The sequence below is a fragment of the Megalops cyprinoides genome, chromosome 10 (genome assembly GCF_013368585.1).
Source record: "Megalops cyprinoides isolate fMegCyp1 chromosome 10, fMegCyp1.pri, whole genome shotgun sequence".
Taxonomy (NCBI): Eukaryota; Metazoa; Chordata; class Actinopteri; order Elopiformes; family Megalopidae; genus Megalops; species Megalops cyprinoides.
In genome coordinates this window covers 6,667,026-6,680,536 of record NC_050592.1, presented here as the reverse complement: position 1 = coordinate 6,680,536, position 13,511 = coordinate 6,667,026, and the positions used below count along the sequence as shown (strand labels likewise).

Below are 13,511 nucleotides of genomic sequence, written 5' to 3'. Positions count from 1 at the left end.
TCATTAGTACTTGCTGAGCTATGCATGTTTCCCAAAAAGGTGTATATGTTTTATTTAAGATCCAGCTCAATGACTTTATACATCTTCCAAGCATCGCAAGATGGATGTTAAACTCAGCACTTGCTTTAAGGTGGCCTCCGTAGCACAATGGCACGGCAAGTATTTAATTGCATGATGCAAGTATTTAACATGCATGAATTATTTTAACTGCATGATCATTAGGTGGCTAGGCAGAGAATCAAACTGACTGTGTGACCAGGATACTACTTACCATTATCGCTCTTTACAAAGAGTGCTATGGATTCTTTAATGATTATAGTGAGTCCATTTCTTATTTGAAAGATGGCTCTTGCATATCTGGCGCCCTCTGCTGACTGATTTACTCAACCAGCCCATCCTAAAACGAACATGAGAACAAAATAATTAGCAAGCATCCAATGCAATGTTCTCGCAAAAAATCTTGATTTCACTATTATTAATATTGTGTTTGTTCTGGAGCTTATTTTACAGTATTTTTGTTAATGGGGTATTATTTTGCAACGTAACAATATAACCAGATAAAACTGTCATATAACTTGTATCATGGTGAAACAATGGCAGATCCTAGAGGATAATGACATCAGTGTAATGTAAAAGTGAAAAATGTTCTCAACTGATCCATGTCCCCCCAAGCCCGGCTCACAACCATCAAATGAGGAACTGCAACCCTGCCACAACTGTTGCTGGTGCTCCAACATAACTCCCAAGCCATTTCACCAAAAGAGAGAAATTACACAAGAAAGAACAACTGAGAACACAAACAATAGATCAGAACTATAAGATTCTTCCATCGAACACTTCTCAGGTCGTTTTGGCGGTAGTGATATGCCGCTGTTATAATTCCACAGAAATTATGGGGGCCTCAGAACACAGGTAAATGCTTACATTTCTGCTGATATACTGAGATGTAGTATATTGTCCAACAATTATTAAAGGAGGCACAAGGATATCTTCGAATGCACACTCTTGAACTAGCCTACAGCTGCTGATAATCACCATCTAAAATGTTACTGTTTATGTTAGGTTGGGGGGTAATGTTAGGAAAACTTGAGATATTATGCATGTCAAAAACGTGTATGGTTCTTAGCATATTTAATTTAAACACAATCACAATGAAGTTAAATTGAATTATATGGCTAACCAGAATGAATGGTGTACCCCCGAAGGTTTTCGGTTTCTAAATTTCCGTGCTACTGCTTCTTTGTAGACCTGACTAGATTAGAATACTCTGATCTTTTTCTCAAATAGTCGGTGAACAGGCTAGGTTGCGTTTATTTACTCTGATAGGTATTCTATGCCAAACCGTCATGTCCGAACGTATTGATCAAGGCCTGCAGGTTATCTATGTGTTCGATGTAGTGTTTGTAGATTACGATAATTGCATTACCTAAAGTTGGAAAGAAATAATCTTGTCTGGCCACACAACATTTCAGATACCAACAGCGCCACGGGAGGGAGTTAAAAGATTGCGGAAAAGAATTTCCACTGCAGCAGTCATAAGCGAGGCTTTGAACCGTGATAAGACTAGGCACACAGTTAGGTTCCCGTCATATGACTCGCCGGAGGGGGGTCTACGAGTTGAGTGTGCAGACAACGCAAGAATGCGCTTCAGTAGTCGATTATACGTGAAAGTCCGAGGGGTTAGAAGGAAGAATGCGTTTGGAACATTCAGCTCCAACCAGTGCGGGCAAAAATAGGACTTGCAATAACGTCTACGGCAAAAGTTGGTTACCAAACTGATTTCGACTAAAAGTGAAGTAGTTACTGTAGTCGTGACCACGGTTACAAAACTATGTTTGTGTACCGGTGTATCATTTTTACAGCGTGAAGTTCAAGGGAAACAATGGAACCCTCACGCGAAGGGGGTGTCTCACCTACACGTGACATCCATAACCCGAGCGCTAGGCAGAAACTTTTGCAGAAAATGAACTGCACCACCGCCGGTTACTATGACAGGGACGCAAGGAACCTGGTGAAGTATCCGGCCATGAAGCACAAAATTTCCGCATCAGATGAAGCCTACGGCAGAGCATCGGTACCCGCACCTGCTCCGTATACTCCACCGCTCGGGTTACCTGGTGTTATGGATGCTGAAGGGAGAGTGGATGAGTCCAGACTGCGGACGCACATCATCAAAAATGGCAAGTCTTCGTATCGATAAATATCTGAGTTCTCGGGAAAGTAGCAATATCGTCACCCTGGTTTCCCCTTACTGTTAGCTTAAACGTGCTAGCAAAGCATATTCTTGCTAAGATTAGATGAGAAAAGACCAGCATAATTTGACTAAGTCTGCCTTGAGCATGTGTTTGCTGATTACGCGTTTTTCCTTTTTTTCGTGTGGTACATCCGTCAATTTGTGGGATTTCCTCTCTGTTTGTTACCCTCATCCGCGGTCCACGTGTGAAGACTTTTAAAGGCCCTGACTCTCAATCCTAAAGAAACGTCAAACATATAGCAATGTTTGAGTGAAGCCTTGCATTTTAATTCCGTGTAGCTTCGAGTCAAATCAACTGACCAGTCTTGCCTGTGCCTTAAAAGTTTGTATCTCTATTTTGACACTTTGCAATGAACACTTTTTATATAACTTGTAGCTGTCAACAGCATTATGCGGTAAAATACGTGTAGTAGCTCCGTGTTTCTCTGCCTGTGTCACTTTGCACGTCAAACTGTTTACATTGTTCCAGTTCAGAAGCCATGTTTGTATGAGAGCAGTTACTGTGCATATGAAACTAACATCATTTCCCCTTACATAGTTAATGTGTTCGAGCGCCATGACTTTGTTTTTATTTCAGTACAGGTCACAATATCATTTAATTTTCCTCTGGCTTGTTGGCACTATTACCTCCTGATCGTCATTTCATTAAAGCAAGTGACACACATTAATTGAATCTTACATGTTTATCCTAAACAAGGTTGCACTATATGAAACAGTAATTATGAATACCGTGATATACTATGACACAGTCAAAATGGCCTCCAGTAATGGCTTAATGTTTAAGTGTGTCTTCTGATATTATACATCATGATAGTTGTGATAGTAGAAAGTATGATAGTTTCACAGAGCCATATATTATTACTGTAGCTCCTCATATCCTATATTCAAATACTAAAGCCGTGCTTTGTCTTGAGAGACTGTACACACCTCACATTCATTGTGTAAATAGTGAGTAAGTGCAAAGGGATCTGTGTTTACCCACACCTTCAAGTATGGAACTTAATCTTATCAACTAATTATTTTATTTCATTTGGGTTCTTATGCGAAATATGTTGTAAAAAGATATAAGCTGTCCGGGGAAAATATGCTCATGAAAGTGTTGTCTAAACTACCTCTGGGTCAGAGAGCTGTGTGAGATGGTGACCCTGACTTTTAAGCAGCACAGATGTGGCCAAGTTGTTGCTTTTTCTTTTTGTTGGTTTTGTGTAGTTTCTGTCTGAACTCTTAATTACATTATTAAATCAATTATTCGGTTAAATTGGCTCAGTCAAGCGTGTGCTTAATGTGTGCATGGTTTTGATTGTTGAGAGAAGCCTAGAACATCTGCAGGACTGTGGGACCTCACAGTGACATACCCCTGAACTGCAGTGTACATACCCATGGGTCGGTGGGAATAAGGCATTTTTCATTTTACTAATTTTTGCATTGGTCATGCTCTGGTCGCACACAGTGGAACCAGAGGCAGTGAATAATAGTGAATAAACTGCAAGTCTGTTTACATCTTCTCCAGAGCAGCAAAGAAAATTGGCCGTCACCACAGAGCCGTTTAAAATCGATGTCCCTGAGGGTTTCCTCGCGTCTGACTGGCAAGTCAAGCGACAGTCAGGTGACACACGATCTCTGTGTTTATGGCGGAAGAGCATACAGATGGAGCCAGGACAGACCAGTCTCGTGGGCCGAGGGTCTGGCCCCTCTCGATGTCCTTGAGTTGAATTGTACAAAAACATTTCTTCACTTTAAACAAAGGCTCTACAGTTGCAAGTGAGAATGAGGGTGGGTGTTATGAGGGGTGAAGTAATTTGTGATAGATCAAGAGATTCACATGAAAAGCATTTGTCATGGTGTCAGTGTAGAAAGTATTTACAACTAGAAGTGAGTAAATGCCTGAGTGACTCTTAAACTCACCCCTTGGTAACGTGCAGACATCTGGTGGCATTTTGCAAGAGGTGCAGATTTGTATCAGAGGGCTTGGGAAAACTACACTATGCTTGTATCTGCTCTTATAGATGACATTGAATTACATTGTTGGCATTTAGCAGATGCTCTTATCCACAGGGACTTACACAGGTTACAGTTTTTACATGGCATCCATGTATATAGCTAGATATTTACTGAGGCAATTCTGGGTTATGTACCTTGCACAAGGGTACAACAGCAGTACCCCAGCGGGGAACTTAACCGGCAACCTTTCGGTTCCAAGTCCTGCTCCTTACCACTATGCTACACTGCCGCCACATTATTAAAACTGCCCCAGATTAAAACATACACGATGTCCTCTAGAGTTATTAATAACCCAGATTAAACATGAATTAAAAACATGGTAAGTACTTTCTTTTTTGTTTCTGTTTAATCAGGGCTGTTTGTCAATGTTTAGGGTATTGAATTAGCTAAACCACTTAAAAGGAATTGACCCAAATGTAACAGTGTTTCACAGATCATATCTGTAAACTCAAACCACCCATTGCTTTTGTTTGAGGGAACTCTGCAGATTGTTGCGTGGACTTTGCCCTATCAAACAGCTCTGAACCGATGAAACCTCAAGAAGGAGGGAGAAGCGCCTGAGAAGGCCACGTTAGAGAACTGCTGCGTCTCACAGGCTCCTGTGGGGAAAAGAAAAAAAAAAAAAACAGAGCCTGTCTCAACCCGAGGCCGTGTGGAAAGGGCACCTAACGCCTGGCTATGGCAAAGCTGCGGCACACTCCTCTCTCGCTCAGACACCGCTGTGTGAATTGGATCGTTGTCTTGTTATGTTCATGAGGCGCTTTGCAGTGAGGCCGTCCGGTCATGTGCTTCAGAGGTTGCATAATGGCCTGATGAAGGTTGTTAGGAAGAGGGGTGAAGTTCCCTGTTGAATGAATCGTTTGGCCGCTGCCTATTTTAGGTGTTTTACCTCCTCTGTGCAGTTTCCCCTGAGGTGTATCATCTGACCTTAACTGCTCTGGGGGTCACTGCTGTCTTACTTGCTGCTATCTCTGTTGGGTTGTGGAATCTGAAATACTAGTTAATCTTAATATAATATTTCTTGTGTTTCCATTAGATTGTTTTCACATATATGCTGGGGTCTGAATTTTAAAATGAAGGTAACAAAGTAAAATAAAATAAATAATACTTATTTTCTGAATCATGTATGTAATACAATACAATAATACAATACAATAATAATCAGTGTAAATAATACTTATTTTTAATGAATCATTAAAGCAAGGCTTTAATATGAGAGAAAATAAATTGCGTGTAAAAATAAAAAAAATATTACAATAAAAGGCGTTTGTAAGAATCAACCTTGAACATAATTGCCTGGTTGAAAAGTGTATGTGTTCTAAAGCCTGTGGATGAAGAAGGTATAATGTTTGTTTTTGCATCATGACTGTAATTGGACCAGAGGTGTAGAGTTATCGGTGTATGCTTCGGCTCCTGTTTGTATTTTACAGTCCAATAGCTGTTGTAGTATTGAAACACACCCTTAATGTGTCTCCTGCCTGTTCCCCCCCAGGCGGCGTTTCCCCTTCTGAGCGTCGGCAGGTGTGGCGCTTCTTGTTCGGCATGTTCCCCTGCAGCTCCACTGCTCTAGAGCGCCCCCTGCTGCAAGAGCAGCTGGCAGTACGCTACCAGGTCATGAAGAGGAAGTGGCAACAGCTTCTCCCCGCCGCTGTGCGTTTGCGGCTGAATGGCACCGATGGTACTGCGGAACCCTAGATCCAGCGTTCTCCTGGCGTCACCCATGTTGTGTTGTCCGTTTGCATGCGTGTGTGCATTTTCCGCCCTCTCTCTTATTTGTCTCTGTCTGTTTATTTTTCGCCCCTCGCTGTCTTCATAATATAAGTTGCAGGCTTTTTGGTCTGGCCTTGGTGGTCCACAGCTCCACAGCAACTTTTCAACAGCTTTTAAAGCACCGTCTCAGAACAGGAAGGGCAGGTTGAAGTGGTGTAGCTATGGCGATGCTCGCTGCAATCGGGCATTAAAGCATGTGGGTCAGAAGGAACCCTGCCGTCTTCATAGCCCTGAAAGACCAGGTTTAGGCAGCTGTGCTTTATGTGTAGTGTCCTTGTGCCTCCCTGTCTCCCTTTGCTCCTTGCTACTCCATCTGACTCTTGTGTCTCCTGGGCCCCACCTGTGCTGATGTGCATGTCTCTGGCGCAGCGGAGCTGATAGCAGCAGTGAAGTACTTCGAGCAGAGGAAGAAGAGAGAGGAACAGATGTGCCGAGGGCAGAGCGAGGAGGTCAAGGAGAGGCTCTCCTTCCTGGAGCTGCAGGCACAGGTGCAACACCATGTTAGCCAGTCCTAAGCTAATTAAGGGTGCTTTCACACTTGGATTGTTTGGAAGGGACTGTCTAGACCAGGATGTGTTTATCCCCAGAGTTTGGCTTGTTGTTTTCAAATTTGGGTGCAGACCAAATGAATGTGCTCAAGTTCATTTGAACAAGGAGGTCCTCTCCGAATTAACTGAGGTGCAGTTCATCCTGAGATTTCCCTGGTGTGAAAGCAGTCCTCTCTATTTACACTGCCTATGGCACAAACTGACAGTGAGCATCTGATGGAATGCTCACGTCTTGATTTTCCAAGCAAACAATGGTGGAAAGATGACTTGACAGAGACTCTGAACATACCCTACAGGAAATTACATTTCATGTTTCAATACGAGTGGAATCTCCTTGCTCTTGTTTGAGCTAACCACACAAAAGTGCATACTGCACAAACTCCTGCTGTTGGTCTATAAATCTGGCCAGTCTTAAAGGGTCAGTTCTGAAGTGCTAGTCCAGAGTAAAATGTCCTTGTTGCTCTGCTGACAAAGTAGGGGTTATCAAGCCATGTGTGCTATGAAAAGAGATCATTTGGCATTGAAATGCATTGATTATTTATTTTATTGGTCAGGTTTCATAACTTGCATTGTACATACGATCTATGGACACAGCTGGGTATTTACTGAAGCAGTTCTTTGCCAACACGGAGGCACACCTAGGAACTGAGGCATATGAGACCCTGTTTTTCAGGTTCTGTTTGAGAGGGTCACTTTTGACATAGAGGAGCTGCAGGAGGCCATACGCATCATCGACAAAGATGTCCCCAGAACGGACAGAGACCTGGCCTACTACCTGTGAGTGCCATTGCCCAGCCCACGTTGGAGCAGTCTGGATGTGACATGCAGAAAGGGGACATATCAAACCAGAATAAGTGAAAAACACATAATGTCACAGTACTGTTACATATTTATATTAATTATAGTTCTGAATGTTGTGATGGAAGTCGCTCTGTTGTGCTGGAAGTTGCTCTGGATAAAAGCGCCTGCTAAATTAATACAATGTAATGTAAATATAATGTATAATGCATATAATGTAATGTAAAAAATGCTTTTTTTGTGGTTTTTACTCACTTAAACACTGGAGAGGAGAAATATGATATTCCACTGAACTGGTAGTGTATGTATATTAATGAAAACTCCCTGCAACAAGTATTTTCACCTTCTCAAAATGAGCCATCATGACATGATTAGGTGACTGTGCTATGCTCATTAGAGAATACAAAAATCAGTGCCATTTCCTGTGGAAGTGTTAAGTATAATTCATGTTTCTGGGAAAGGACGAATCCTGTAATATATATGAAGTATGAAGTATATTATAGCTTGCTATTTGCAGCCATGACTTGAAATGATACTGCACTATCCCCCCAAAAAACCTACTTGGGACCTGCACAGAATGTTTTTAGATTCACTTTATGTGGGGGAAATGGCATTGGAAAAATCTAAGTTGTTTCCAGTCTTCATGTTTTCAAAAGCAGTTAAGTGGAAATAGTCTCACTCAAGCCTCATTCTTATTTTATGTCGTTTACCCATGATGCAAAGGGGGCCAACAAACTCAGTCAGCAACAAACCAGCTGTGGCTTTTACTGTATTGACATGGAGCTGTGCAGAGATAACGATGAGGTCATGATTTCTGTGTCAACACACAGTGAATGTGGATTATGGTTTAACCGCGAGCCTAACAAACACTTTACACGATGTGTCCCCTGTAGAGGTCATGGGGCTGTTTTGAGGATTACACAAATTTTGAGCACTGTTTCGCATTTCAGCAAATTGTTAACAATGAAAGTCCTGTAAACCTCCCTCGGCTTAATAGAATTATTGCTGTTGTTTCTGGAGTTGAGATTTAGCGAGGTAATACACCGTCGTAATGCTACTTTGAGGTTTGTAATGAGAGAGCACACTTGGCTGCTTCTTTGCTATGCTCCCGTGTTTTGAAGGTGTCCAGGCACAAAGACGTGTCCTCTTTCTCTCTTTCAAAGGAATTGGATTTCCTCTAAATGTTGATGTTTATGTCTGCAGGGGAGAGGGCTCGGGGAATCTTCTGGTGCTGAGAGAAATCCTCATCACATACGCTGCTTTTCACCCAGGTAAGTGGTTGCTTCTTCCTTCTCTGTGACCTTCTGTTACTCTCTGCTCTCCCCTTGGCTCGTTGAAGCACTTCTCCTCGGGTTTTAATGCAATATATTAGGGATGCTTGTCTCACAAGAGCCTGTCAGAAAACCCTCAGGAGTTTTCCGAATAGCAGGAGTGGAACAACAGCCTCAAGAGTTGTGAGAGCCCTCTGGTGGTTGACTGTGATATTACAAATTAGCCCTGGAATGCAACTTTGCACAAGGAGCCTCGCACTGCACACACCCTTCTGTTTTCACTCAACACACACTCTTTGCTGTAAGGAAATATTCCAGCAACAATTAAGATTTACAATACAGTGGAGGAATAAGGGACTGATGCAGGGGAATTGCGTAGTGAAAGTGCGTTATGAATTATGCCCATCAACTCCAGTTTGGTTGGGTCTGTGTATGCCATTGCTTATGTAGTATGAATGTGCAAAATGCTGTATGTTCCACTGCTGAATACTGTCTCTCTCTCCTTTGTCTTTGCAATCTAAATTCTTCATCCTTTTTGGCATAAAGGAGAGTACCATGTGAATGTTAATTACTGTAACTTTGTGCAGAAGACAAATATTGTAACTGTCACATTAGCAAGTGCAATAAGCAGTTATATGAAAATGAAAAGCAAAAAAACACGCATGACATGAATCTTAGCAAACCAGTTTGTTTCACCTGTGTGTTTCTGTGTGTGCTTCTGTTTGTCGAAACACTGTGTGTGTGTGTGTGTGTGTGTGTGTGTGTGTGTGTGTGTGTGTGTGTGTGTGCGCATGTGTGTGCGCATGTGTGTTATTGGCTGTGAGGGCAGAGGTCAGTTATGCCCAGGGAATGAATGACCTCTGCAGCCGGTTCCTGGAGGTGCTAGACTCTGAAGTGGACACTTACTGGAGTTTTTCCTGCTACATGGAGAAGTTCTCCCGGGACTTCCGAGCAGATGGGCTACACCGGAAGATTGGTGAGTTTCCTCTTTTAGCAACTGCACAGTGCACAAATGGATATGAAGTTACAAACCATTAAAAGTTGGGAAAGTATTTTAGCTACTATAACAAAATGCATTTTTAAAGCTCATTTTCATCCCGTGTGCATTCTAGGCATTGCAACTGATTCATTTTTATAAACGACCATTTATTTACTTTATTTGCTTTACCAAGTATTTACTGTTTATTTTGGAATTCTTAAGTATTATTATTAATGTTGACATTAATTGTATTACTCACATAGTATTTGTACATTTGTGTGTTCATGTGTTTTAAATACATACTCACGTTGTATTTGTGAGTGTATACTGTCACCGACTGGCTTCATGGATCTGTCACTCAGAGCTGGAGGCGGAGCTACTGAAGGAGCTGGATCCCCAGCTCCATGCACACCTTGTGACGGACAACATGGACAGACTGGCGTTCTGTCACAGGTAGCCATTGGTCTGCGACCTCTGCTCTGCGCTGTGCTCAACACAGGCCTTTGCCGTCACACAGCCTTTCTTGCATGCAGTTTGCAGCTGTCTTCTGTGCTGTGGCTGTACACCTTGCATGTATTTCAGTGCCACTGTTGTACCCAATGCACTGTGTTAGTCTACCTCATGGTATATTTTCTCGCTGGCTCAAACATTTTTAGTGCTAAGTGACACTGTGGTCACTGTGGACAGCATTGTGATGTAGTGGTAAGAAGCAGCACTCGTAACCAAAAGGTTGCTGATTCCATTTCCCACCATGGTGCTGCTATTGTGCCTTCGCCCAAGGTACTTAACAAACAAATTGCATGAGTAAATATCCAGCTGTATAAATGGATAAAGTACTATGTAAGTCGCTCTGCATGAGAGTGACCGCTAAATTTACATTTATTCATTTGCAGACACTTTTATCCAAAGCAACTTACAAAGCAAGTGAGGTAGAGTACAACACAAGCCATATAAGGAGTCAACAATGACAATAATGTATTGTAATGTAATGCTGCAGAATGCTCTGCTTTGATTTTGGGCTGCTGTGCCACGGTTCTGCCCTGTGCAGGTGGCTGCTCCTGGGTTTCCAGCGAGAGTTCGAGCACAGCGATGCCCTGCGGCTCTTCGAGATACTGAGCTGCGACCACCTGGAGCTCATCTCCCAGCAGGTGGAACGGGCCCATTACCAGGAGAGGCTGGCCCGCAAGCACAGCCTAGGTGAGACCGGGATCACCCCGGACCGGCACACCCCTGATCCACATCTTGGGCCCCCCATTTCCTCCGCTTAACCCATGCAGAGACCCTAAATGCATTTGTAACCTCTGGAGAGGTCATTGTCTCAGCTGTAACTCTTGCAGTGAATACAGTGTCAGATGTAACACTCACAGAAACACTAATCCCAATTGCCGTCTTTTTCATCTGCATCCTTACCTGTCCAGTATACCTCCCATGTTATCATTCAGCCCAAAATCCCAACACTTTCAATACAAACCCTCTCTGAATTCATTATCTGCTCTGTAATACAAATCTGTTGCACAGCTCAGAGAGTCACTATAACAGTCAACATTATCCATCATTGAAAACAGGTGTTTCAAATCTTCAGTATTGTGTATTTTACTTATTTCATATTTCAGCATGCCCTAATTTTACATGAAAAATGGAAAAAAAAACAAAATAAGCCAGTTCAATCAATCATTAACCAATTTTCTTCAGCCTGCTTCTAAATCCACATCTCAGATCCAATCCCCTCATATTAATCTTGCAAAAATCCCATCTGCAGACCTAATCCCATCTGTAACCAAGTGGTGCATTGTTGGTGTTAATTCTCGTGTTTGCTTTCTTGTGATTGGGTCAATTGGGTGCCATCAGAGGACCACCCATCGTCAGAGCCACAAGCCATCAACACAGAGTTCACCTTTGAGCTGTTCATCTGTGCCGCAATCTTATTGGAGCACAGAGACACTCTGCTCAGGTGCAGGAATGAAGTACAGCTAATCCAGTTCACAAGCAGGTGGGTGTGCACTTTTTTTTTTTATTTGTCACTCTAACACGATACATGGAGTTTTCCATCCTGCTATGTAGAGAAATAATGGTCAGTGGTCAATGGTCACTTCGTGGAATGACGAATTTGCATCTATTCATTTTGCAGACACTTTTATCCAAAGACACTTAGTAGTGTAGGAGGTGTAAAACACAAGCAAAAAAGCCGTATAAGGAGTCTGCAATATTAAAGTGCTATATGACCAATAGTTGGCCACACCAGGTGCAAGCTAGCTGCTAAAGATACGAGTGCATTAAACAATTAGATCTTTTTTTAAGTAAAGGAAGCAAAGGAAAACAAAGTTTAAGATGTAAGAAGTTGCTTTAGGTGGTAGTGTTACAGGTGACCAGGTGAGTGTGGAATAGACAGCTGTTCCACACTCACCTGATCACCTAGTTATGGACAGCCATGTCCATAACAAGTGATCAGGTGATCACTGCACACCTATATCCATAGCTGTCCTACCCCCTGGCTCTGTGCAGTTTGCAGGGGACCCTGGATCTGAACAGCACTCTGAAGAAAGCAGAGGAGCTCTTCTACAACTACTGCAAGAGGTCGGCCTGGGACCACCTGAACGACCGCTGCCGGTCACGCAGGAGCAAAGAGGAGCAGTTCATCCGCCACCTCCGCAATCTCTTCTCCTGAAGGCACTCGGACACCGGGACTGAATGGGTGCGATCTCTCCCTTTCCCAAAACTCCATCCGCATCAGACTGAACCTCGTGAGGGGTGTGCCCCGCTGAATGAGAAGAGCATTATTACTGTTCTCCAGCGTGCTGTAACCTTGTTATGGTGGACCCTTGAATCACATGTTCTGTCCAGTCAGCATTTTCAGTTCAATTGAAAAAACTGTTGCCCCTCCATCTCTCCCCCACCCCCCTGCCCCCCGAATTATGCTGCTTTCACCAAACTCTGTCCATTCCATTTGGAGGTTGTTTGAGATCGTATGGTTAAAAGATGTTTTGTCTATTTAAACCCATATTTATTATAGAGATGATGACAGAATAGCAGGTAGATAAGCCCACTTTTTTCCCATTTGTTGCTTATCTTGCCGAGCAGAAGTTGGTTTTCCGTGAGGATTTTTACCAGAAATGATGTGCTGTAAAATAAGGCTTGAAAGTCATGTGACCTCCTTTCCATGGAAGAAGATCACTTGCACATGTGTTATGAAACCGGTCGAAAACGATATATTTAGCAGTATCAGCTCTATGTGGAAACAGCCATGTTGTGGAAGCCGTAAGGCCTGTCTCCCAGTCCTACACTCTGATGCTGGTTGACCTATGCGTCACTCTGGCACAGAGCATAATAATAGCACAGGCTTCATATTCAAAGCTATGGTCTCTGAGAAAGATCATGGATCAGAGCCAAGGCAGGCACTTTCTAGAAGACACTACTACTCTGGAAAGAAAGTTTTCTCCACTGTCAGCGTCACAGAAATAGCCCTGGCATTGGACATCCCTGTGGAACTCCTTTTACATTGATAAGAACATGATTCCACACCACGGTCATACAGGGACACTGCACTCCTATATGCTGAAATTGCTACATCATGTTGTCCATGTAGAGGAAGAGCTCTTTTCTTGCATTTGTTGATCTAATGTGAAAACATTGTTTAATCATTGTTTGATCCGAAACTTCTGAACATTTTACACTACAAGTGTTAAACATCCAGTGCAACTCTTCAAGTAAGAATCCATGCCATTAATCATCTGGGAATGTTGTTACTTGTTACAGCTTTATGCAGAGTGACATTTTTACATATAATATGCATTTGTACAGCTAGATGTTTATGCAGGAAATTTGAATAAAGCTTAAGGATTCAGTGGCAGTGCATCATGTGAGAATTGAACCCCCAACGAGTCACAAGTTCA

The 13,511-nt window shown here is 42.7% G+C and overlaps 1 protein-coding gene across 1 annotated transcript; it reads left to right on the top strand.

Annotated features, from left to right (window-relative positions):
- Positions 1-1,963: 1,963 nt before the first annotated feature.
- On the top strand, positions 1,964-12,519 carry si:dkey-238d18.4 (TBC1 domain family member 15). The gene is made up of 10 exons (XM_036538607.1): positions 1,964-2,180; positions 5,748-5,933; positions 6,395-6,513; positions 7,247-7,350; positions 8,575-8,642; positions 9,472-9,618; positions 9,984-10,074; positions 10,670-10,818; positions 11,470-11,611; positions 12,124-12,519. Exons 1-10 carry the CDS (start codon positions 1,964-1,966, stop codon positions 12,284-12,286), a joined length of 1,386 nt encoding a protein of 461 aa, XP_036394500.1. The 3' UTR covers positions 12,287-12,519.
- Positions 12,520-13,511: the final 992 nt, after the last annotated feature.